The sequence below is a fragment of the Stegostoma tigrinum genome, chromosome 17 (assembly GCF_030684315.1).
Source record: "Stegostoma tigrinum isolate sSteTig4 chromosome 17, sSteTig4.hap1, whole genome shotgun sequence".
In the NCBI taxonomy this organism is placed as follows: domain Eukaryota; kingdom Metazoa; phylum Chordata; class Chondrichthyes; order Orectolobiformes; family Stegostomatidae; genus Stegostoma; species Stegostoma tigrinum.
In genome coordinates, this window is record NC_081370.1 from 26,846,972 (window position 1) to 26,873,464 (window position 26,493).

Genomic DNA, 26,493 nt, shown 5'->3' on the forward strand with positions numbered 1-26,493 from the left:
TTCCTCGGAGGCAGCATCTTAGATCACTTCTTTTAAGAGAATCTGCATCTCTAACACCCTAAGTTATTTCCTTAATTACCAAATATCTAGGTAATGGCACAGAAATTGCAGAGACAACCATGTGTCATTATACTGTTGTTAGCTCAGTGTACCACATGCTTGTATATAATCAATAGGCAGTAGAGAAAAGGCTCAAATAAACTAGGCTGTTAGTCAATAATTTATCAAGCTTTCCAAATTGAACACAATGGGTGTGAAAAAAGGCCTCCTTAACATAATGTTTTCAAAGTGACTTTCTACAAATGAGACTCAATGTATATATTCTCTATATCATGGGGAAACATGGCAATGCCAAACATTTAAAGATGATGGCCAAATCTTCAAAAGTTACTTAGTTTCAAAAGAGCAATTCTGAAGTATATCATAATCCTCTGGATAATTTTTCTTACCTCAAGCTGTTCTCAGACATAAAATTTTCATTAGTCCTCACTTGATTGTGGAGGCCTTAATCTCTTGTTCAGATTATTTTTCCAAACAAATCAGTTGGTGGTTTTCTTTTCCAATGAGACACTATCTTCTATTTCCACTTGCCTCAAATTGGGTAATCTCTCAGCTTCTATTCCTCAAAAGATTCAATGTAAGATTAAGGCTTTCACACAGTCAGTGATGTAGCTAATGCATTATTTTGCTTACAATGTAGATCTGCGAAGTGTTGTTTGTTTTGGGTAATTTCTGTCAGTGAGCTACAATCTCATAAGGTCCAAAACGCAATTAAAATTTGCTGCCTGAAAATACCACAATAACTTGGATCCAGGGAATCTTCCGAAGCTTCATCCATTCTTCACAATTACCTACAAAAACAAAAATTGCTGGAAAGCTCAGCAACATCTGTGGAGAGGAATCAGAGTTAATATTTCAGGTCCAATGACCCTTCCTCAGAACTGATGGTAGCTAGGAAAAAGTTGTTTTTTATCCACAAGGTAAGATGGGAAGAGGGGTAGGAGTAAATGATAGGTGGAGATAGAGCCCAAACAGAGAGAAAAGTTGGACAAACAAAGGAATCAATAATGATTAGTCAAGGAGAATGAATAGCTACTAATGGGGGAGAGAGATAATGGGAACTGCAGATGCTGGAGATTCCAAGATAATAAAATGTGAGGCTGGATGAACACAGCAGGCCAAGCAGCATCTCAGGAGCACAAAAGCTGACGTTTCGGGCCTAGACCCTTCATCAGAGAGGGGGATGGGGGGAGGGAACTGGAATAAATAGGGAGAGAGGGGGAGGCGGACCGAAGATGGAGAGTAAAGAAGATAGGTGGAGAGGGTGTAGGTGGGGAGGTAGGGAGGGGATAGGTCAGTCCAGGGAAGACGGACTCCGGAGGGAGGAGGGTAACTTCTTCAGGTTAGGCATCCCTGGAAGGGACTATTTGTGAACAACAGATTGCATGCAATAGCAGACCATGTGATCACAAAGCCTGGTGTGTGGGGATTGGGGTAAGGACATGGGAGAAGGTACCTCAAGCCCTCAATTTGTTGGACTTGATATTGAGTCTACAAAGCTGTCTAATTCCTGAGTAGAAAATAAGGTGTTGTTTTTCAGCTTGCACTGAGTTTGGCTGGAGCACTACAGCAAGTCTGAGACAGAGATATTGGCCATGGAACAAGGTGATGTGTTGAAGTAGCAGGCTAGTCGAAGCTCAGGGTCGTCTTTTGGGAACAGAACATAGGTGTTTGGCGAAGCAGCACCCAGTTTATGCTTCATTTCCCTCATGTAAAAGAGACTATATGATTATGGGATGATTCATGGATACACAGTCTGCTTTGGCCTATTCTGAAACCAACCTGTAAGCTATTATTTACAAATTCTCCAACTAATTTCGGAAGCCTGCTGTTTCATAACTTTATCTCTTCTACTCAGACTCTATTAAACAAATACGGGTTACCTTCTGAACTGCCACTTGTTTTTTGGCATTCTGACAATCAAAGCCCAGCATTTGAATTGTCTTACATTTACAACAATTATTTTTCCAGAGCTAAACATAGCCTGTAAAATATCAACAAGAACCATGAACTAAATATCCACAGCAAAATAGTGATGTTATTCTAAGAGACATGATCAAATGCCCCACAGGTTTTAACAGGAAAGTTGTTCCAGTGTTTTAAAGGGAATTTGTAAAGAATGTTTTTATTAACGCAAAGATTTATTTATGCATCTATCAGTGGATAAGGAAACAAATGTATTTTTCCAAATTACTTTTTAAAAATTATGGTGCGTGATTTTTGGATTCTTTCCTGAGGTAAGATTTACATCAAAACAATTTGGAGAATTTATTTCTGACATCAGTAGAGATAGGGTTTGATCATATCACTGGTTTATATTCATAAATCAAAAGCAGATGTTGTTCACATAACATTTATTTAAGTAGCTCTGGTGTTTATTTCACTGCCTGAAGTAGGGAAGAACAGCAATTTATTTGTTGCTGAGAGCCAACCAAAATTACTTACTTTTGCCAGTACTTTTTCCCCCAAATTGTTCTCCTAGTGTGGTACACTGGTATATCATGTTCACATCGGAACAATCCATTGCAACTTAGGAATTAGTTTTTCCATCCCATTGTGCATTATTTTATTGTTGTAGTTGCTGGGAATTTACTCCAAAAACAAACTAGAAACCACTACTGGCAGATGAATGCTGAACATATTGACATGATGTTCTACTGCCCCCTGTTTTGATGGTCATTAAGCTATTTAAATAAAGCACTTAGTGCCTACATCAAAATATCAGTCAGAAGTCACATGACAGCAGGTTATAATCCAACAGGTTTCTTTGAAGTCACAAACTCTCAGCACTGCTCCTTTATCAGGTGACTTGCGGTGAAAGCTTGTGATTTCAAATAAGCCTGTTGAACTATAACCCGGTGTTGTGTGACTTCTGGCTTTGACCACCCCAGTCCAACACCAGCATCTCCACTGCTCCTGCTCCTCTTGCTCCTCTGATGTGCTTGGCCTGCTGTGTTCATTCAGCTCTACACTTTGTTATACCAGCATCTCCACATCAAAATAACAGACATTGAGTTTGCCATATCAAGCCTTTGTGCATCAAAAATCAATGATGTTGTAATAATTACAACTCTAAGGTCTCAAACATACTTATTTCCAGAAATAAAAGGTATGTAGTTTTTGTTTATATATGATGTTAGCATATCTTAATGTGAATTTTTTTTCTCTGAAGGTATGTGGGCCAGCTTGCGTTCCAGTAGTCGTTTCAATACTCAATTTTCAACCACTGATATAGGAGCAAGATTAGCAGGAAAAGAATCCCCTGTGACTGTTGACAGTGAAAATTCTCTGCAGAATCCACTTCTAAGACACCAAGCAGCACTGTACCTCTTTGGGGAAAAATCTCAACTGAGAGTAAGATGAAAGATGAATTCAATATATAATTTCTATTAATAATTTTCAAACTAATTTACTAAAACACAACAGACACAATTTTGTAGTACTCGTTGCTGTTTTTGGCTGAATTAACTGTAAACTTAAATGTGCAAACATGGGAATTCATTATGTATTCATTGTTATGTATTCATTGCACAAAAACATCAAGGATGGTTATTATGTTACGTTATGAACAATATGATACATTCTCACAAGTTTTGAGAAGATTTCTAACAGCTCAGGTTGAGTTTCTGGATGTGAGTTTGCTCGCTGAGCTGGAAGGTTAGTTTTCGGACGTTTCGTCACCATTCTAGGTAACATCATCAGTGAGCCTCCGACGAAGGACATAACACCAGCACTTCGTCGGAGGCTCACTGATGATGTTACCTAGAATGGTGACGAAACGTCTGAAAACTAACCTTCCAGCTCAGCGAGCAAACTCACATCCATGATACATTCTTATTGTGGTGGGAAAGGAAAATTTGAATATTTTTGATTAAAATGAGGGAAAATAAAACAAACAATTTAAGGTGGTCGACTTGGATTTTTTTTTAATTATGATTAGAATCAACGTGGTAAATATAGCAGGAAATGGCAGCATTAGAAGTGATACCTGCAATTCAGTACCCATCTGATTCTGAATGAGGAGTTTGAGGAAGAGTTAGTAAAATTGATTACTGGTCACCTTGGACTACTCCCTCACACCTGTGAACTGGCTGTAGAGTGGCACTGTTCTAAAGCTAAGAAAAGGTCTCCCAAGATTTGTTGATCTATCTTTCCCTTCTGCTATTTTATTCTAGTCATCCTTCCCTTCTGAAGTTGCTCAGTAGGCTGCATCATCTCAAGCAAGGAAGATTAAAATTGTATCTATGTGAGCAAATAACGTCAGAATACTTTTGTTTCACTACCTTTGGCGACATTAGCATTGTTTTTGTTTTCAGGGCTTTAAACCTGACCTTGCAATTAACTGTGAGCTGATACCTGTGGATTACTGTGATATTCGTCAGGTGAAAGCCAGTTTCAAAAAGCTCATGAGAGCATGTGTACCCAGCACGATTCCTAGTGATGTGGATGATACTTTGCACAGGTTACTAGGAGAATCTGAATGGCTTTTACAGGTAAGTCATTTATGCATCTGAACTAAATGGAGTTATCTGCAAAAGTATTTTATCTCAACTGCTGATCACCAAACACAGTGGCACAGTTTATGCTGAAATATTACATTATCCAGCAAAGTATTAACTTGGAAACTATGTCTTGGGTTTTTATTTTTGACTTTCCTTCCTTGAGGTTAGGACAGGGTGTATTTGGAACAACATTCAACAAGGAACTTCACGTCAGACTATTGCAGAAGCTATTTTAAGTCACCACCAAAAATGTAGCTTTTAAACATAACCAAAAATCTGAACACAATTTTGTTTGCCAAAATTACGAATGTATGAGAAAGTAGGCCACCTAGCCCTTCAAGCGTGCTCCCCCATTCAATAAGATAATTGCTGATCCGTTTATAGCCTTAATTCAACATTTCTAGTTACACTGATAATCTTTCATCCCTTTAGTATTCAAGAATCCAGATGCCTCTGCCTTAAAAATATATAAATATTCTGCATCCACTGCTTTTTGAGGATGGAATTCCAAAGATGCTTAACCCTCAGAGTTTATTTTCCTCATCACTGTCCTAAACGGGCATTTGCTTACTTTTAAACTATGACCCCTAGTTCTAGATTCTTTCATGAAAGGAAACATCCTTTCCACATCCACCAGGTCATGTCTCCTCACAATTTCAATAAAGTTTACCCCTAACTCTTCTGACCTCCAGAGGATTCAGCCCTAGTGTGTTTAGCTTTCAAATTGAGGTAGTCACCTTTGCTTAAAAGATCGGTGGTGTTCTTTGTTGAAAACAGTGAATGTAATAGTTAATGTATAATCATACCTGATGAATAATAAACATTAACAACAAATTGTATACATTGCAATGGATTTTTAAATAGATGAAATGTGAACACCCATCACTACTTGTATATTTTCCCTTTTGCCCCAAGAGGGAATCTGTATAAACCCAGCTTTGCTGTAGATGATGGAACTAATTGAGCTTACAAAGCAGGAGAATCAGGCAGACTGTAGTTGCTACATTGATAGCATGCAATTGTTTAATAAATTTTATGGCATAGAAATGCATATGATCCGATTGTGTCACTAAAACAGAACTACTTCATCCTTTTTGACTTCTTAGATACACAGAATATTGCAGCTGGCTGTGGTGATAGCGGAACTCCTTGAGAGTGGTTCCTCAGTGATGGTAAGCTTAGAGGATGGCATGGACATTACAACACAGGTAACTTTATGAAAGATCATCTAAATGTGTTTTATTGTTTATACTTGGAGATTTTCAACTTGGTACAACCTGAAGCTGCTCTGGTTTTGTGCTTAAAGTTTGGAAAACACTGCAATAGAATTTTGTGTCTAATACCACATTACCAAATTTTCTAGCAAGAATACAAGGAGAAGGAGCAGGAATATGGCCTCAAGCATGCTCTTCCATTTAACACAGTCATGGCTGATCTGATCGTGGCCTTAACTCCACTGTCCTGTCTGAACCCTCCAACTGTTGAACTTAAAGATTATAAAACACTCTAACACAGCCTTGCTACTGCCATGATCCAAACTCTATTGTTCTCTGGAATAGAGAATTCCAAGACTTTAAATTATCTGAGAAATAAAAATCTTCCCCATTTCTGGGAGAGCCAACCCTCATTCTGGATTCCTCATATGAGGGGAGGAATCTTTTCTCCAGCAAGCTAAAAGTCCCACTCATTTATCTAAAATTCAATGTGTATTAACTCAGCTTGCTCAACCTTATCTCATAAGGCAATTCCTTACCAATCTCAGCATCAACTATGTTAGCGTACTCTGAAATGTTTCCAATGGAAGTACATCTCTAAGCAAGAAAATGAAAATTGTATACAATAACCTATATTTAGTCTCGACCATTGCCTATTCAGTTACCACAAAATTTCTATTTTTTTATCTTTCCCCATACAATAATTATTCAAGTTCCATTTGCCCTCCTAGTTATTTACGGAATCTGCATGCTAACTTAATTCATATGTGAGGACATCAGGATAATTCTACCACAATTTTCTGCAGTCTCGCTCTACTTAAATAATAATCAGCTTCTTCATTATGATGTTCTTTATGTTCTCTTTGGATTTTACTTTCCTGCATTTATTTTTAGTCAGCAAACATAGCTGCACTACACATGGTTCTTCCATGTAATTCATTGATGTGGCTTATAAGTACTTGAGACCCCAGTAGAACCTTGGTGGCACCCCACTGGTTATATTTTGCCAACAAGAAATTGATCCATTTATCTTGGCACTCTGTTTTCTATTAACCAAAGAATTAACATAGGAGCTACTACAACTGGAGCTGCCACTATGACTAATAGAAGTGAATAATAGTGATCTCTTATTATATGTTAGACAAAGTTACGAAGCATGTATTACATCTGTCTTGCTGTGCTGCTTAATGCAGACACAAAGGAAGGAAGTGTGCTATTAAATGGGAAAATAGTTCAGGAGAGGCTATTGAAGTTTCCAGACCAAGGAATAGGACAGAGGATGAAAAGGGTCAGCCAATCTATCTTCAGGCATAGCTGAAACAGGGACGACTAGCAGTAGGGAGCGATCAACGCAGAACTAACAATGCTAAACTTAAATGCGCACAATGTACAAAACAAGATAAGTGATCTCAGATTGAAATTGGCAGGTATGATGTTATAGCCGTCACGGAGACATGGCTGCAAGGGGCATAGGGCTAGAATTAAATATTCAAGTATATACATCCCATTGAAAGGACAGGTAGATGATCGGCGAGGGGTGCAGCAGTTTAGTGGGAGGTTCTCTTTTTAATAAACAATGAAATTAAATTGATAGGAAGCGATAAAAAGTTGGAAGGCATATAATCTGAACAGGTAGAGTTGAGGAACTGTTAAAAGGGGAGTTTTGTACAGGCTGCCTAGCAGTAGTCAGGTTTGGGGCAGAAAATAAATCAGGTGATAGAAAAGCCATGTAAGAAAGGCCCTACTACAATAATCATGGGGGACTTAAATATGCAGGTAGACTTGGTAGTGAATCCCAAGAAAAGCAATTTGTGGAATGTCTGTGAGAGAGTTTTTTGGAGCAGCTTGTGGTAGCGCCTGCTGGGGAATAGGAAACTCTGAATTTGGTGATGTGTAATCATAAAACAGAACCATAGAATCCCTACAGTGGGGAAAGAGGCTGTTCAGCCTCTTATCAAGTCTGCACCAAGACTCCGAAGAGCTCTGCAACTCCATATTTACCATGTCTAATCCACCTAACCTGCACATCTTCAGACTGTAGGACATAATCAGAGCACCTGGCATAAACCCTCACAAACACTGAGAATGTGTAACTTCCACACAGTTGCCCAAGGCTGGAATCGTGACTGGGTCCCTGTTGCTGTGAGACAGCAGTACTAACCACCATGCCACCCAAAGTCACTGTCATCCTACTCACTCATTAGCGAAATAACTGGTAGCAGTTTAACCCAAGGTCACCACCCTCAGGTGAGGGGAGAAGTTAAGAACAGAATGCCTCACCCTAGCCTGAACTGGTGTTGGAATTGAAGCCATGCTGTTAGCATCGTTCTACATTGCAAACTAGCCATCCAGCCAACTAAGCTAACTGACCCTTTGAGGTATTGATTAGGAAGCTTAAGGTGAAAAAATCCTCAGGAGCAATAACTAGAATAAGAAAGAAATTTCCCTGCAGTTTGAGAGGAAGAAGTTGAAATCAGATGCAACAGTATTAGAGATGAATAAAGGTTACTACAAAGACAGGAGGAACTGGGCAGAATTGATTGGAAAGAGAGTCTAGCAGGAAAGAAGGTGGAACAGCAATGGCAGGCACTCCTGGGTGTAATTCAGAGGCACAGTAGAAATACATCCCAAGAAGTAGACTACACCCCAGAGTTCTGAAAGAGAAAGCTGAGGAGATTGTAGAAGTATTGATGACAATCTCTCAAGAATCTCTGGAGTCAGAGAGCATCCCAGAGGACCAGGAAGTGGCTCATGTAACACCTCTGTTTAAGAAGGGAGGGAAGCAGAAGACTGGAAACTATTGGCTTGTTAGCCTGGTAGTTGATTAAGATTTTAAGAGTCAACTATAAAGGATGAGATTGCAAAGTACTTGGAAGTACATGGTAAAATAGGACTGAGTGAAGGGGAAGTCATGCCTGACAAATTTGTTACAATTCTTTGAGGAGTTAACAATCAAGTTAGAGAAAGGAGAGCCAGGGACATGATCTATTTGGATTTCCAAAGGCCTTTGACAAGGTGCCACATGTTAACCTTTAGAAATTTGTGAACTAGGACTCCTTAAATCCCTTTGTGCTTCAAATTTCTGAAGCCTTTCCCTGTTTAGAAAGTAATCTGTGCTTCTGTTCTTCCTAGCAAAGTGCTTAAACCTCTCACTTTCCCGCATTGTATTCCATCTGCCACTATTTGGCCCATTCTCCTAGTCTGTCTAAGTGCTTCTGCAGCTTACCTGCTTCCTCAACACTACCTGTCCCTCACCCTATGTGTCATGCAAGTTCACTTGGCAGTTGGGAAGGCAAGTGCAAAGTTGGTATTAATTTTGAGAGGACTACGATACAAGAGTAGAATGTACTGTTGAGGCTGTATAAGGCTCTGGTTGGACTGCACTTGGAATACTGAGAGCAGTTTAGGGCCCCCTATCTAAGGATGGATGTGCTGTCTTTGGAGTGGGTCTAGAGGAGGATTACAAGAATGATGCTGTGCAAAAAGGGTTTGTCATATGAGGAGCAGTTGAGGACTTTGGGTTAGTGCTTGATGGAGTTTAGAAGGATGAGGGTGGATCTCATCAAACCCTACTTAGAGAAAACTGAAAGACCTGGTTAGAGTTGAAGTGGAGGAGATGTTTCCACTAGTAGGAGAGACCAGGACCCGAGGGAACAGCCTTAAAATGGAGGATGACCCTTTCGAACTGAGATGAGGAAGGATTTTTTTCAACCAGTGTGGTGGAAGTACGGAACTCTTTGCTACAGAAGGTTGTGGAGTCCAAGTCATTAGGTACACTTAAGACAGAAATAGGCTCTTGATTAATAAGGTGATCAAGAGTTATGGGGAGAAGACAGGAGGACGGAATTGAAAAACATGTCAGCCACAATCAAATGGCAGGGCAGACTTGAAGGGCTGAATAGCCTTATTCTGCTGCATTATCTTATGGCCATTTTGTTGTCCGAAGGACTCAGTCAGGACAAGGAGGATGGCCTTCACTCAGGGGGTCATGGCACATTAAGTCAAGACAACTTCCAATAATAGTCCAGGTCCTTGGAAGTGGTCAGAGTTAGGATTCTGTAATGTAAGGGGTGAGGAGCTGACTGTTGGGTAGCACACCATCTGTCTTGAGTCTTTCTGCCCAACTGGTGGCTACTTTTCTACTGGAATGAGAAAGAGACAGGTATTAAAGGAGATGAAAGTGGGTGGCACAGCTATCTGTTCAGATTGGAAGGTTTGCAGAATGCATGAGTAGACAGGGTGATGTGTCGGAGAAAAGGTGATGGTATTTACACTGGTAGAGTAGTGAATTTCATTGACCTCTTCCTACATTGCTTGGCAATCTTTAAGATGGCTGAGATGGCTTCAATAGAGTGGCAACTGGTAGATAACAAAGTGTGGGGCTGGGTGAACACAGCAGGCCAAGGAGCATCTTAGGAGCACAAAAGCTGATGTTTCGGGCCTAGACCCTGCATCAGAAAAGGGGGATGGGGAGAAGATTCTGAAATAAATAGGGAGAGAGGGGGAGGTGGACTAAAGATAGATAGAGGAGAGTATGGGTGGGGAGGTAGGGAGGCGATAGGTCAGTCCAGGGAAGATGGACAGGTCAAGTGGGCAGTATGAGTTTAGTAGGTAGGAAATGGAGGTGCGGCTTGAGGTGGAAGGAGGGGATAGGTGAGAGGAAGAACAGGTTAGGCAGGCGGGGACGAGCTGGGCTGGTTTTGGGATGCAGTTGGGGAGGAGAGATTTTGAAGCTGGTGAAATCCAAACATCCCCTCCCTACCTCCCCACCCATACTCTCCTCTGCACCTATCTTCTCTATCTATCTTCAGTCCGCCTCCCCCTCTCTCCCTATTTATTTCAGAATCCTCTCCCCATCCCCCTTTTCTGATGAAGGGTCTAGGCCTGAAATGTCAGCTGTTGTGCTCCTAAGATACTGCTTGGCCTGCCGTGTACATCCAGCCCCACACTTTGTTATCTTGGATTCTCCAGCGCCTGCAGTTCCCATTACCTCTGATGGCAACTGGTAGAGTCTGGTGCTGTAGCCTCCAATGCTGATCCCGAGGGAAGGGGAAGTCCCGCCTCTGCACTATCCCACCCAGCAGGACCTCCAGTTCTCTACTCAAAGCAGAGTGTTGATTTTCCCCCTGTCTATCATGTCTGGGGGAAATGTCAGGATCCATGAAAGTCATCTGTGAATTGACGGTGCTTGACTGGGTGCACACATTTATAGTGGCTCGGGCACTAACGATGCTGGTGAATCCTGGATGTTACTCTGGGAATTTGCATATTGTATAAGCTTGGAATCGGACATGACAGACACTGTTGTTGTGGGATAGATAGATTGTAAATGAGGTGGGTTTTGCAAGATATGATGAGAAGCCCCACTAAGCCTTATGGTGGGAGTCCCTCCAGAAAAACTGATGTAAGTAAAACTTTCCCGCAATAACCTGAGGTTGAGCCCTTTATGTTTACTTTCAATGCCTAGAGCAGTTATCACTGGACTGTTAATCCAGAAACCCAGGTTATGTTCTTGGCCCCTAGGTTCAAATCCCACAGTAGATGGCGGATTTTGAATTCAGTAAAAATCTGGAATTAGAAGTCTAGTGATGACAATGAAACAATGGTCAATTGTTGGAAAAACCCATCTGATTCACTAATATCCTTTAGGAAAGGAAACTGTCATCCCGACCTGGTCTGGCCTGCAGCAATGTGATTGACTCTTAACTGCCCTCTGGACATTTAGGGATGGGCAATAAATGCTGACCTGACCACTGATGCCGTTGTCCTGTGAATGTATTTTAAAACGTCTAAACTAGCGTAAACACTTTTACATTTAGGTCAACCTTAAGCTTATTATGTGAGTAGCATCTCACCATTTGTATGCACAGGCCTTCAATTAGTTCTGTCTTCTCCACAGCTTCACGTCATGCTCAGGGCTTCTCCACCCTTTGCCCATGCAAATCATCATTTTCAACCCACCAGTCTCACCTCATCAATATGCCTACTGTCAGACTAAATCTCATATCCTTATGCAAGGCCACACACATCTCATATATACACACAGGATGCATTTTATGGCTTTCAGTTCATTTCTTAGCATTCACTTACTTAGCATTTACTTGCCTAACTTAGTGCCTACCTCAGATGCTTGCATTATTTCACACCACAAAGAGAAAGGCAGGCAGTTTGTCAGGGTTGGAGCACTGAACAGTCAAGAGGGTGAACGTGTGCTGCATGCAAGCTATACCTAGAGCATGTACCAGAAGCCTATGCAGTAACCGCACTCCTTGTGCTTCAAGCAAATGGCTGTTTCTGGAAGTCAAAGAAAACCAGTCTTTTATTGGGGTCATGGGCTCTACAGTCAGTCAGGAGTGCAACCTCAGGCAGTCAAGGGGTTTATCCAGTTTCAGTCCAGAGGGTTGGCCACAATCAGTCAGACTCTAACGGAGTTCAAGGATTTGTTCCCTTGCAATCTGGGAATCAGGCCTGGTCCAACCAGTTTGGCGGTTGCAGATAAACAAGGCAGGATGCAGTGCAGATAGCAGTCGGGATGGGCTGTTCTCACTCAGGGCAGTCCTCACATGTCAGTCTGAGGATAGACCCTGGTCAGTCCTGGGTTTTGGTTATTGATGGGATCTTCTGCCTCCCTCCCTTCTTGAACAAGGGTGTTATATTAAACATTTTCCAATCTTCTAGGGCCCTCCCTGACTCTAGTGGTTCCTGAAAGATCACCACCAACGCCTCCACAATCTCCTCAGTTATCTCCTTCAGAACTCTGAAGTGTAGACCACCTGGCCTAGGTGATTTATTCACCTTCAAATTTTTAAGCTACATAATGGTTTATTAGGGGACAATCATGGGATCTTGTGGCAAGTTTGAATCTCTAGCAATATGGTTCATTAGTTTGGGTCATGGAAGGGAATGTTTATAGTCAGAGGCCAATTCAAGATAGGAAGTTGGGATCTGATTAAGCGCAAGAGAGGATGAGGAGATCCAAGGGTGAAATTTCATCACTTTGGCCTCTAAACCAGGGGAGTATACGGCCAAGAAGGGAATGACAACTCTCAAATCTGTGCCATCTGGGACTATCTTGGGGCCATTAAGAATTGAACAAAGGAGCTCAATGGATACGCTCAAGGTCTGAAAGGTCATTGGCGCCACAGGAACTGCAACACAAACAGCAACACAAAGTGGAGCATGAAGGATGCAGGACCTTATCTTGCATCTCAGGTGGAGTCTACAAGTTACTCAAAGACGCAAAGTAAATCCTTGCTGTCTTTGACCCAAAGTCAACTGTGCATTAACAGTAGCAAATGGCTGCCACCACGTGCAGAGTGGGTGAAGTAATTTTTAATTTTTCTCTTGGAGCAATGTACAATTATTTGAATTTGAAGTCCTGCTAAGGGGCATTGACATTAATCATGCATCCACTGATTAAGAATGCCACCCTCCTGGCATCAAACAACAGTTCATTAGCAGGTCAGTCATTGTCCAAGATGAAAATGATAAATTTTGGCCTTAAGCAATCACGATTATTACGTTGTTTGCATGAATTGCCTCCTTTTGTCAGCTAAGCAAATGGAATCAGGCGCTGATTTAAAAGAGATACCTGAAATTTCTTCCATAGCTAACAGTAGAAAGCAACACTTTGGAGCTGTTAAATTCATGCACTGAACTGTAAGTATGAAATATCGTCTGTGATATGCAAGCATGCCTTTTGTTTTTTGGGAGAGTGGGGCTATCACAGCGGCTTACTGCCAGAATTCCATGTCTCCCAGTCAACACTTCGGTTGTGCAACATATATTTGGATAAGGGTGCATACCTTATTGAGACATGACATTGCCATTAAGGATTCAGAAGGAGGCCATACAGTCAAGACACAACATGACACTTCACTGTGATTTATATGAGTTCTCAGGAATATCATTAGTGCAACGTTGTTCTTTTTCTGATTATCTGCTCAGAAGTCTATCATGGACATCAGCATGGCTGGAGTCCTCGTGATATTGTTTCAAATGCAAAGAGAGCACTGTTGTCAGCAGAAACCGTAACCGCCAGCAACTGTCACAGCTCCATAGGGAGAAGTTGCAGGTGAAGATCCTACAAGAGGACAGAAGAGAATCTTGAGGCCCACATCTACAGATATAAGCCATTTTCTATAGTTCTTGGAATAACGGTGCAGGCGCAGATTAAAGATTTCCTAGACCATCGTCACCAAACTCCTTCATCTGCTGGAGCAGGACTTGCACTGGAAGGACAGGGTGGCCATCCCAGCCAGTGTCGCATCTCCCAACTCTTGATCCACAAATGCATCAGGAAGTGACTGATTCCATTTCCTCCAGATCATCCCTGTGATGAGAGTCAAGCAGCAGCAGCAGTGGGATTCCCCACCATCATCTGGGTACCCAGGTGTAAGATGCTTTGGACTGCACCCACATTTCTTTAAGAGCACCCCATCAATTGTACAGTTTATCAACAGAGAATACACTACGTTATTGTGGCATGCTGTGTCCTTCAAAACTACCGGAGAGGGAGATGCCCGAGATAAGAAGAAAATCGGGAATCAGCATAATGCTCAGAGAATAAAGTTGAGGCTAAGGATCAGGATATTGACCAGGAGGGACATCCTGGAGCGCATAATAGAGTAGTGCATTGGTGATTATGTGAAACTAGAGACTAGAGACTAGAAACCTAATTAAAACACAGGATGACTGAGCTGGGTGGAGCTGCTTTTAATTGAATACTTTGTAAAGCAAGCAGCCCCTACCTGGTGGAAATTACATCATAACTTGGTTATTTTTGTAGTCTTTGAACTTTACTATTGCTGAATAAATGGTTTATAATCTGATTATATACTTGATATCTTCAGGTGATCCATTTTCAAGTGTCTGCACGTTACAGGTACAACTGACCATTAGAGTAAAATCAGCCAATAGTGAAATGGCGCTAACATTACTGAGCACTGTGGTTAGGTTATTGTTGAGGTTTCAGTTGACATATGATATCAGAGTGTTATAGAATGAAGTCTTTCATGATAGGCAGTAGATTGAGCAGAATCCTAAGGCACCTCCTTTTAACTCTGCCATCATTCGTTAACCCTCAGTGCTTCAGACTGTGCACAGACAGCTAAATTGCCTTGAAATCTTTAAGCATTTGAGAGGACTGTTTTTAAGCATAAGCAGTGCTTTTTGCAGCATTTCTTGGCACACCACAGAGCTGCGATGCAGCTTTATCGTGTGAACTGCTCATTCTTCATGTCCAAGCCTTGAATAGTGGCGCATTTATTGGAAAAGTCCCCCAGAAATGCAATTATCACTGATTCCATAAGATGATATGTGTGGAAGATACATTATTTTTGGCCTCAGAGTTGTCCTCATTAAATTACAACTCCATGGCTGCAATCATCAATGACACTGTTCATGAATCTGTGATGTCAATTGCTATCTGCATTCAAGGAGTCAGTTTGTTGTCAGAGATGAGAAATGCCTGGCCATTACAACTTTCATCCTTGAGATATCTGTGGGGTCTTATCATTTCTTACACAGGTGCAACTTGACCAGATGCAGCAGCAAAAAAAGGCCCTGAAGCAGACAGTTTGAGAGTGCAAGTGTATGTATATTTACAGAAGTGCACAATGATTATGAATGTACAAAATAGGACCGGAGATCAATCATTCGACCTCTCGAGCGACCATTCAAAAAGATGATGGCTGGTCTGGTTGTGTTCAAATTCCAGTTCTCATCTAATCCTGGTAATCTTTGATTTCCTTGCCTAACAAGAATCTACCCATCACTGCTTTAAACGTACTTAATGACTTTGCCTCTGCCACCTTCTAAGGCAGAGTTCCAAAATGGTATACCATGTCTCTGAGAAAAATATTCTCCTCATCTCTGTCCTGAAATGACCAATTATGTTTTAAAACAGTGCACCTTAGATTCTACTGACCAGAAAAAGAAATTTCATTTTTACGCCCATCCTCTCAGGGCCAGGATCTTTATCCTCTTCAGTTAGGTTCTCCCCCAACCCCCCCACCCCCAACATTCTTCTAAACTCCAGTGGAAATAAAATGAACTATATACAACAATCAACTCATTCCAGTTAAAGTAAACCTCCTCTAATGTATCCTTCCTTGAATAAAGAGACTAAAACCTCTCACAGTATTCAAGACATCATCTCACCAGTGACCTGCATGACTGAAGCATGACATCCGTATTTTTATCTTTACTTTTGTTCTGATAAAGGATCACTGGACTCCAAAGATTAACTCTGCTTTCAGTGTCTAGATGTTTCCAGACTGGCTGCATTTATGTTCAATGTATCAAGTAATAAGAAATAGCATCCTATTATCCTCCTTGATTATATGCTGTAAATGCATACAAACATTTTGTGACTCATCTAGTGAAACACCTTAGAAATCCACAAACATTCTCCATATAGATAATATTCTGATTTTCATACTTCCTGCGAAAGTATACAGCTTCTCGTTTTTCCACATTATACTCCATCTGCCACATCTTCGCCCACTGCTACAATAAGACAAAAGGATGGATTATGTATTTTAGACTAGGATATTAACGCAGTTAGTGGTGCTGTTGGTGGTGAGGTCTCTCCAGTGAGTGAGTAGGAAACACAGATCAGGAAGAATAATGTAAATGTGAACCATTGCCTGGACATCATGTATACAACATGAGAGAAGTTGTCCATAAGCCATGCTCAGAGGCGCATCCAGTGTTAGATTGGTGGCCCAATGAGTGTGAAGTAGAATATGGAAGCTCATTAAACTCTTTCCTTTACTGTATGCACTACATTTTACCTGAGATACAGCACTGAACTGGACCATTGTCTAGGACCAGGCTAGCTAATTCTGGCAGCATCACCTCCTTTTTCAATTACCAGGATCCGGCACTGCCTTCCTCTCCTCCATCTCTTCACTAGCAACACTCCCTGTTGACCAAAGCAACTATTTCTGGGCCATTTCCTCAGGATAACAGTAAATGATCTGTTCCTGCCTTGCAACATCCTAAATGGAATGCAGTTGGGCTTTAAATATGGCACCAACAGCATATCACTGGTAGATCCTGACTGCAGTGAGCACTTCTGCATCTCTTGCCACCTGATTGCATGAGATGGATGAAGAGCCTTGATTCATAATTAGAGGTGAAGAGCAGAATATTGCATGACAAAATGCCCAGTAAGTTGTGGCAGACTGGACGCCATGAATCTTACTCAAAAATCTCTCTTCTTGAAAACAGGAGAATTCACCCACGGTTACTTATACCTTTATACAACTTAACTCTGCTTTCCATTAACGCTGATTTGATTTGGATTCTGAATAATTCAACTCATATACTTAGCAGATTTAAGAAGATTGGCTATTTAGTCTGAGAACACCTTCATGTAAGAACAGACATTTCTTGGACCTTCCACTTATTTCAAGCGAGTTAGTCCCTTCAAATCTCCTCAACCATCCCTACGGTTGTGGCCTCGTACAGACTTTAATAGCATCCTAAATGTAGCCACTTCAGGACAGATCTCCTGGTTCTAATATTCTTTCTTATTATTGAATCAAAACGTTCCATTTCCTTAACTTGGCTGTTGCAGAAGTTCAACCCATTGTTAGGAGTCCTTCAGTTAATCTCACATTTGAACACTCATACTTAGGACACAATATTTTAAATGAACCCAGCTTGAAGGAAATATTCATGCACAACAGCCAACTTTTCTTCCAACAAAAAAAAAACACTAAAACTAGTAGAACATAGAACAACAGCTAGGAATCTATACCCTTATAATTATTTTCTTGTTGACCCTTTTTTTATTTTTCTCCCAGGCAATGTCTCCACATGATCATTGACTGAAAACAAGCTGCTTTGCCAGAACTCCTCTCCTAAAGCTAGCTCTTAATGGGACTATCACCCAATATAAAGTACTTTGTTTTTTCAAGAGTACACTGACCATCTCAATATACCCTGGCAAAGCCAGGGTCTGCTCAAAATGTCGCTACAAGAAGAAAGAGGCACACACAGAAAGACATCAAGAGAGAGCCAGAGAGATAAATCATGGGACAGAGAACAAGCTATGGAAAAATAAACTGACAGAGACATGGAGAAAGGGACAGAGACAGCATAGAGAGAACTTAATTTAGCTTGTAACTGTATACTGGGTTTCTCTTTGCTACAATGTCACTACATCAGGTGATCCAATGTCTTTTTGATTTGTTGTAGCATCAGACAGTTGAGGCACGAGTCTGCTCAAATTAATTCTGAACAACTGGTGATTGTGGCCATCAGATTTATGAACTGCAGAGGTTGTGATAAACTAATTCACTTGTCTTGTGATTGTCGTCATAATAACCTTGTCAAAAGTTGTGAACTCACATTTTCTGAACTTAGTATGTGGGACAGCTGATGTGTACGAAAAGTAGTGGACTTGTGCTAGTTAACTACAGTATTTGGATTCTGCATTGTGATCAACAGTTGATCCTTATAGTTGTTTTATTTTAAATGTAGTTTCCTGATAAGCATCTCAAAACATTTCTTAATTTAATGTCAACGTTTGTAAAATGGAACAGGAGCTATTTACATCCCTTCTGTTATCAGTTTAGTTGGTAATTGCATCAAATGTTCTATGTATTGTTGTATTCATTGAAGGTTATTTTTCTCACTTTAAACTGCAGAAAGTCTTCACAATTAAATTTATGGATATAGTTAATATTTAACAACTTTGCACTAACTGGAGAAGAAGGATGTGTTATATGTAGATCATACTTTTGGATTTCATGTAGGCTTTCAGTGAGTGTGGTATGGTGTTGAAGCCAAGCAAGATTGGCACGTGATGGCATCGGGCTAGTGTTCAGGCCTGCTGATTCTCTGGCCTTCCAGATGCGGGCACTTGCACATCTAAATCTTCAATGGAGACAAGGGAATGAAAGGTGGAGTTTAAGTTATGATTGAGCACATTTACAGTTGTAGAAATGTTATTTTGATTGGATAGCCAAAGGCTGGACTTGGAGAATTGATAGTGCAGATGTAAGAGGTTTAACAAATTTACAGAGTTGCTTAATTAGACATTAGTTAATTCAACATGGAACAAAATCTGAACATGAGATAACCTTGGTCCATGTAGTTAGTTATGGACTGGTAAAAATGCTGAAGACAAATGCAGGCTGATATAATCGTAAAAGCTAAAATATCCAACAACTGTAAGGGAGTACTCAATAATCAAAGGAGATTGTTCTCAGAGAGTACCACCCCAGGCAGTCAAGTGCATCATCTGATCTCACTCTAGGGCCTTGGACACAGTCAGCCACTTGGGACATTTGCAGCGAGGGGTTTTGTATCTTTACACTCCACAGAGTAGGCTACAGCCAGTCCTGTAGGTCCCGTGCAGTCAGTCCAAAGACTGGTGATAAGTCAGGGAGCTGGACAGAAATCAGTTGGGAACAAAAACAAAGTTGCTGGAAAAGCTCAGCAGCTCTGACAGTTCTGAGGAAGCATCACCAGACCTGAAATGTTAACTCTGTTTTTTCCTTGACAGACGCTGCCAGACCTGCTGAGATTTTCCAGCAACTTTGTTTTTGTTCCCAACTGATCTCTGTCCAGCTCTTTGACTTATCACCAGTCTCAGCAGGTCCGGCAGCATCTGCGAAGGAAAGAATAATTAATGTTTCAGGTCTGGTGACGCTTCCTCAGAACTGTCAGAGCTGCTGAGCTTTTACAGCAAATTTGTTTTTGTTCCTGATTTATAGCATCTACAGTTCTTTCAGTTTTTATTTAGAGATCAGTTGGGGTCTAATCAGTTATCATTCAGGGCTGTTGTTCCGTGTTGGTACAGAGTTTGGGTCATCGTTAATCCTGGGATTCTGTTTACTGAAAGTCAAGGGAAATTATCAGAGCCACTGCTGCAGTTGTGAAGTCCAATTTTGGGCTAACAGCTGGACTTTAAAATGCTGGTAGTGGCAGGAAACCCAGAAGATCTCACATCCATCACTTTGTCACTATGAATGCAGGATAGTGCGAAAACAGCACTGTATGGCATGGTGCATACTTAATAAGGTGAACAGTCTAAAATTGCATAAGGAATCTTGGTGGAGCTCATTGAGAAAAACTTGCATGAAATTTCCTGAAAATGACACTTTTCTAAATTTTCTCAAGATACAACGCTTGCACCAAATCCTGTTCATCCATCACCACTGTGTCCTACAGCCTTCCAGGATATATGCATTCCTTGAAGCCTTGTTGACATTCTCAGTTCTAGTCGCTGCACTGTTACTGGATATTCCTTCAGCTGCCTAAGCCCCAGGTTCTGGAATTTCCTCCCAAGCCTAGTCCATGTCTCTACTTTTCTCTTCTTTTTAAACACTCTTTAAAATCTCCCTGCTCGAACAGCAGCTGTTCCCTGTAAATCAATGATGTGATTTAAAAAGTTACATGCATCTTGCAGAGTTAACGAAGTTATACATCCCATGTTTAACAAGAATCAGATCAATGAAACAGGAAGCCTAGGAGGATGACTTGAAGATAGCTGACCAAAAGCTTGGTTTAAGAAGCAGGTTTTGATTACTGGCTTAAAAGAGGACAGAGGCAGAGAGGTTTAACAGAAGTTCCAGAATTTAGGGCTGACAATTGTCAGCATAGCTACAAAGTGTGAACAGGCAAAATAGGGGTATACAGGAAGTAGAATGGTAATTGGGAGATAAACAGAAGCGAGGTAAGGATGGAGATTTTAAAATTAAAGGATTCTCAAATCAAGCCAATGACATTAACAGCACTGGGATGGTGGATAAATGAGAACGGGAACAAGTTACGCAAAGTTTTGCACAGGCTTTTTGATCATCTGTCCTAATAAACAACTGTGTCAACTGTAACAATCCTGTGTAGCACTCAGTGAATGCAGGATCTTGTAATTCCAATTGCCAGCAATGCTGTAGTGATTAGGGAAAAAGATGAGTAAATCTTTACTTTTATTGCCAACTTGAAATTCGTGTACGGGCAGCATATCAGGATCAGCCTCGATTGTTCAAGTGATTGTCCAGCACACACATCTAAACAATGAAAACTTGGTGAGATTTCTTCAGCAGTGGTGGGAAGGAAAGAATATTGGTAAAGGTGACTAAGAGCAAAATTATGGAAACTTAGGTTTTTGCATGACTAAGTAATTTATTAAATAATAGGAATAATTTGCATCATGCCTTAAGACCACTTATTTGCCTTTAAAAGTACTCAAATGAATCATGGATTTTGGATGTTCGTAAAACCTACCAGAAAGTATTGTTTAAAAGCAAAATATGGAAATTTGAAAGAAAAACAAGTCATTTTCAACTGAAAGCATTAACTCTGTTTCTGTCTATGCAGAACTTGCCAAATCTTACGTTTTTCCAGCAATTTATCGTTAGTCCATGGTTTGAAAATGGACCCCTCTTAATAATAGCTTATGTAATTATATAACTTGTTTTTAAACATTCACATTTCAGGATAAATTTTAATGTTTTTGGATAATTGGATTAACACACATTTGCTAATTCAATAGATAAAAATGTCCGTCTATTATGTTAATGTATCATAATGTCTAAAATGATGCAATCTTCTCATATATGTCAGTATGTAATGCACTACCTGACCTGATCTGTCAAATATCTTTTCGTAAGGTGGTTTCCTTGGTGCAGTTGCTATGTGACCCATTCTACAGAACACTCGAAGGTTTTAAAATACTGATTGAAAAGGAATGGTTGTCCTTTGGTCACAAGTTCAGCCAACGTAGTAATCTAACTCCCAACAGCCAGGGAAGTGGCTTTGCACCAGTTTTCCTGCAATTTCTGGACTGTGTGCATCAGGTAAAGAAAACTTTCTTTCCACCAAACTTTACAGATCAGTTTCTGAAGGTGTAAAAGTGCATTAAAGTTCATCTGTGGATCTGTATACATTAAAACCAGATCAAATTGAACTCAGTGATATGTGGGTGATTGCCATTGAAAAACTTTGAGTTCAAGCCATGTTACTATATAGGTATGGTAATGCAACATAGAATTCAAATGACATTGCCAACTAGTATTCATCTTCTGAAAATGACCTGAATTTTTTGCCAATTATGTACAGGTAAAGTTTCCTGGGTATTTTAATGCCATCTTGGTGAGTTGTTGTTTCTGGTGAACATTGCACAGAAAACCTGGTTTCCCAGGACAATTGGCGATTTGAATTGAAGTGCTGCTACACCACAAAGTGAACACCACTGAGCTTATGTGCTATCTTCTATGTTAATGTAAGTTAGTGTTTCAAGAAGAGAATCTTGCTAATTCCGGACAAAAGATAACCATGTGAAAAGTTAGCTCATCTATTTTCTCAGATTCCGTCATGCCTGTTTTGAATGTTGATCTTTCTATTAATAGTTAAGATTTTAGCTACTGCATTTATTTGTTCATGATATGTTTCTAATGTTATATTTTTTTCCATAGATTCATCACCAGTATCCTGTAGAGTTTGAGTTCAACCAATATTATCTTAAATTTTTGGCCTATCATTATGTATCCAATCGCTACAAAACCTTCCTCCTGGACTCTGATTATGAAAGATTAGAACATGGTATGTTATAAACAAGTTAACACGTTTGTCTGCCAGCTTTATGAAGTTTTTGTTCCAAGAATTCTGAATTCTGTTTCAATCAAATGTATGCAACAGATTATTGCTTCCTATATTGTAACTTCCATTTTTTTTTTGCATGAACAGATGCAGTCATACATTCTTCACTTAATGTGAACTTACAATTACTAAAATTTTTATCACACATTTAGCATGGTTCTGACTACTAGCGCTGTGACAAGGTAACTAACCAAGTCTTCTTCCACATCCTTGATTTTGCAGTATGCGCTAATATCCAGTGTTCTGCCACCCCCGCAACTGTTGTCCCTTATTCCTTTTACTGACTTGTTGACATTTAACTGTTTCTTCAGTGAGTTCAACTACAAGATATTTTTGCTGATCCCTGTAAATTTTCAAACAATGTATCTGTGGTTGGATTTGATGAACACCTCAAGTAACTCCTAAGGAATTATGATATGGAAAAATACAATTCAATTAAAACATGTAAAGCCACTTCTTTTTAAATAGACCACCATTTGCATACATTTAATGACCAGATTAACTATATTAGTAAATGTTATTGTTGGCTGGATTCAGTTTGCAGCAGTTTTATCGTCAGAGACAGAAGGATCTGGGTCCAAACTCAGTTGAAGATTTGAGTGCACAATCTAGCATTAAGTCTGCAGTAATGAAAGAATTTTTTTGGAAAATCTGTCTTTTGGATGAGATATTAAGTCATCTGTCTGCTCAAGCAAATGAAAAGAATCCCATGGCATTATTTGAAGAATTCCAGCAGGTTCTCCTGATGTGTTGGCCAACATTCCTACATAACAAAAATGCTAAAATCAGATTCTCTGGTCATTCATTCATGTCGAATTTTATTCCAGTCAAATTGGCTGTTGTATTTGCTTACGTAATGAGTTTGTCTGTGTTTCAACAGTAGTCCATTGGTGATAAAGTGCTTTGGGATCTCCTAAGAATGTGACAGATGGAAATCCTGTGTTCTCTGTCTGGATAGTTATCATATTACATAGCTGATCATAACCCCCTTCTAAATAAAGGTCACATGCAGTACATTTCAGCTGTAAGATCAATTCTGATGAGTTTTGACCTGGAGTTTGTTATAATAATGACAGCAAAATCAGTCATCACTGTTGTTACTGTTGTGAAACTGACAGCAGCTTCTGGAATCCATATATGTAGTTTAAACACAAAAGTCCAAAGTTTCTTGCCAGTGATTCCGTACTTTAATCTCGGGTGTACCACTGAAGTTCTTCTCCACTGCTACCATGCTTCAGTTAAATGGAAATCACTGATCTGAGGAAAAACTTGCCCTTTTATGTTTTGCTACAAAAACTCCTGGAACAAGTTGTACCCTTTTGAATAATGTTGAGCTTTTTTTAAGGAATACCAGGTTAATAATTAATGTTAAAAAGCATTACTACATCTAAAAAGTCTATATTTGTCGAATGCAATTTCTCTATTATTAGTTCACATGATTAATGTTTTTAAATTTGATTTTTCAACTTCTGCCTTTCACACATTTCATTCTCCACTGATTTATTTCACATTCTATGAAATTCTAAACTAAATGGTGCAATTTACTTCCTGATTTACCATTTATTTCTGCGATAATAATTCAAGTTATCCAACCTGGTCACATCACCTGGAAATTTCCTTGATTTGGTGCTGGATTCAAATTGGCATCAGGAAAGGGATAATCTATGCATTGCAGATCACTGGACCTTCTCAACAGCTTTTTCGATGCGAACTCGTGTAGATTTTTAGTCATAAATAAATTTCACAGAAATTACAATCATCTGTTCCAGACAGTAGATGTTTTCGATATCTAAGACTGGGCAGATGTATGAGTTATAGTTGCAACATTACATGGTTCGTCATAATATTTATGATACATTGATTTCTTTTAAACTGAAAGCAAATTTATGTCAATGTACTTGCTGTTAAGATGATCAGCTGAAGCTGCTCTGTAACTGTTGAAATGGAATTATGATAACTGTTGTCCTCTCTTAATTCACTAAGTAAGATAATAAAAGCAGTGGAAGTGACATTACTGGATAAATACTTCATGGATGAAAATTTGCAGGGAAATGAGGACTCTGGGACTCACTGAGTTGCTCTTCAAAAGAGCCAGTGCAAGCTCAGTGGGGCCAGGTGACAGCCTCTTGTGCTCTGATTTTCTGTTTTGTTTAACTGTACTGATCAAACCTACTATCTTCTTAAATGAAAACAGCTGTTGATGTCCCATAATATTCCATTGTAAGGAAAACACCCTATTAGTTTCCTGTGATGCTGCATCTTGATTAAACATACATTGTTGGCAACTTTGTTGGAATGCAATTTCTCTATTATTAGTTCATGTGATTAATGGTTTTAAATTTGATTTTTCAGCTTCTGCATCTCTCCCATTGATTTACTTCATACACTATGAAATTCTAAATGAAACAGTGCAATTTACTTTATGATTTACGATGTGTGAGGATAATTATTGTAATTAGCTGCCTACCCTGCTCGTTCACATTTTGTGAATGCCTGGACCTCTCCTTGATTTGGCACCAGATTCAAATTGGCATCAAGGATTCCCATACATCATAATTATGTAATTTTGTCCTATGGTTTATCATAATCTGAATTAAAATTGCACTGGGTCTCTTCATAAATAAATCTGTTCCCCAGAAATAGGTGAGAGTTTAAACTAATAATCTGCATTACTGTGACTTTAAGCATTGGATTAAGAGTATTCTGAACTCTGTTGAAGATTTGTATTCATAAATTGTCTTCTGGATTGTTTTTACTTTGTTCTTCGAAGTGTTATTTGCATTAAAAGTGGATACTGATTCCTTTTACTAGGAATTTTATTTGAGGACAAGGTGGACAAACAGGCAAAAAAAGGACTCTGTATTTGGGAATGCATCGACAGAATTCACAAAAAAGGACCTGTTTTCTTCAGCTATCTGTATACTCCAGAAGAAGGGGAGGTATGGTATATAACTATTCTTTTTTGCATTTTTTAAAACTACTTTTTAAAACATCACTTCCATCAGTATAAAATCTGACTGCATTTGTTTTTGTCTTTTTAGTTTTATTTCTTCTTAAATAATACTGTAAATTATTATTTATAGAAACATATTCTAAGGCCCTGCATAAATATTTCTGCTCTGAGGAAGTGGGATTATTACACAGGAGAAACACTTTCCACTGGTCCTTCCTATGATTGGGACATGGGGACTGTAAAAGGAGGTGCTACTGAAGAACAAGAGCAGACTGATGGTTCAGTTCCACAAACTTTCAGAAAAGTAGTGTGGCCGTGTTACGACAATGTCAGTAAAGTACAGCCAGATGCCATTACCAAGCTGCTTGAGGTAACCAAAATTCTAATGATTTTTTTTTCTAGTGGCACTAAATGAGGGGAAAAAAAACAAACAGCTAAGAGTAGCAGAGTTTTTTTTGATGATTGCATTTGCTTGATGACCTGTTTTGTTAGACTTTTCATTACATGGTGACATAATCATCAGTATGAAAAACTGATTAAAGTAATATTTGTGACTAAGGATTTCACTGTAAAATGTGTTTTAAAGATTCCATAAAGGTGTCACTCTATGAAGATAAATTGCTCCAATGGAGGTATCTACAGTGACTGAAGGATTTAATAGAATCAATGCAAAGAAATTGCTTCCTTTGATAAGGGAATTTAGAACAAGGGAAAAAAACTTGAAATTAGAATTGAGCCATTCAGAGTGAATTCAAAAAGCACTTTTCCACCAGAGGAAAGGGGAACATCAAATACACTCTCACACAAGGTTACTGGATTTGGAGTCGATAGAAATAATCAAGACTAAGACTAATTGATCATCCTCAGAGAAGGATGTCAAGATTTTGAATTAAAGGCAGGTTAACGAAATTGAGCACAGATCAATTATGATCTAATTCAATGGCAGAATATTCCCAATGAACAGACTGGTATTTTAAATTTCTGCGGTTTGATTATAAATCTACCATATTATTACATTTTCAGGAGTTACGTAGCATTTGGGAGGACAGAAAATTTGCCTTTTTCTAACAATATAAATCTGTGTGTGAATTAGATTATTGTGTCAAATTTCACTTTCAAAAACAATCATGACAAAAATCAAGTGTAG

At 39.5% G+C, this 26,493-nt stretch overlaps 1 protein-coding gene across 6 annotated transcripts in view; it reads left to right on the forward strand.

Annotated features, from left to right (window-relative positions):
- sbf2 (SET binding factor 2) overlaps positions 1 to 26,493 on the forward strand; it is a 609,277-nt gene that overhangs the window by 521,826 nt on the left and 60,958 nt on the right. For all 6 annotated transcript variants that reach the window (XR_009446846.1, XR_009446845.1, XR_009446847.1 and 3 more), the window contains 7 exons: positions 3,233 to 3,414; positions 4,377 to 4,553; positions 5,669 to 5,770; positions 21,406 to 21,591; positions 22,210 to 22,336; positions 25,205 to 25,332; positions 25,477 to 25,716. Coding sequence is in view for 3 of the 6 variants with exons in the window: in XM_059652034.1 (XP_059508017.1) it covers positions 3,233 to 3,414; positions 4,377 to 4,553; positions 5,669 to 5,770; positions 21,406 to 21,591; positions 22,210 to 22,336; positions 25,205 to 25,332; positions 25,477 to 25,716 (1,142 nt within the window). In the remaining 3 variants the exon portion in view is untranslated. The remainder of the gene's footprint in view (positions 1 to 3,232; positions 3,415 to 4,376; positions 4,554 to 5,668; positions 5,771 to 21,405; positions 21,592 to 22,209; positions 22,337 to 25,204; positions 25,333 to 25,476; positions 25,717 to 26,493) is intronic.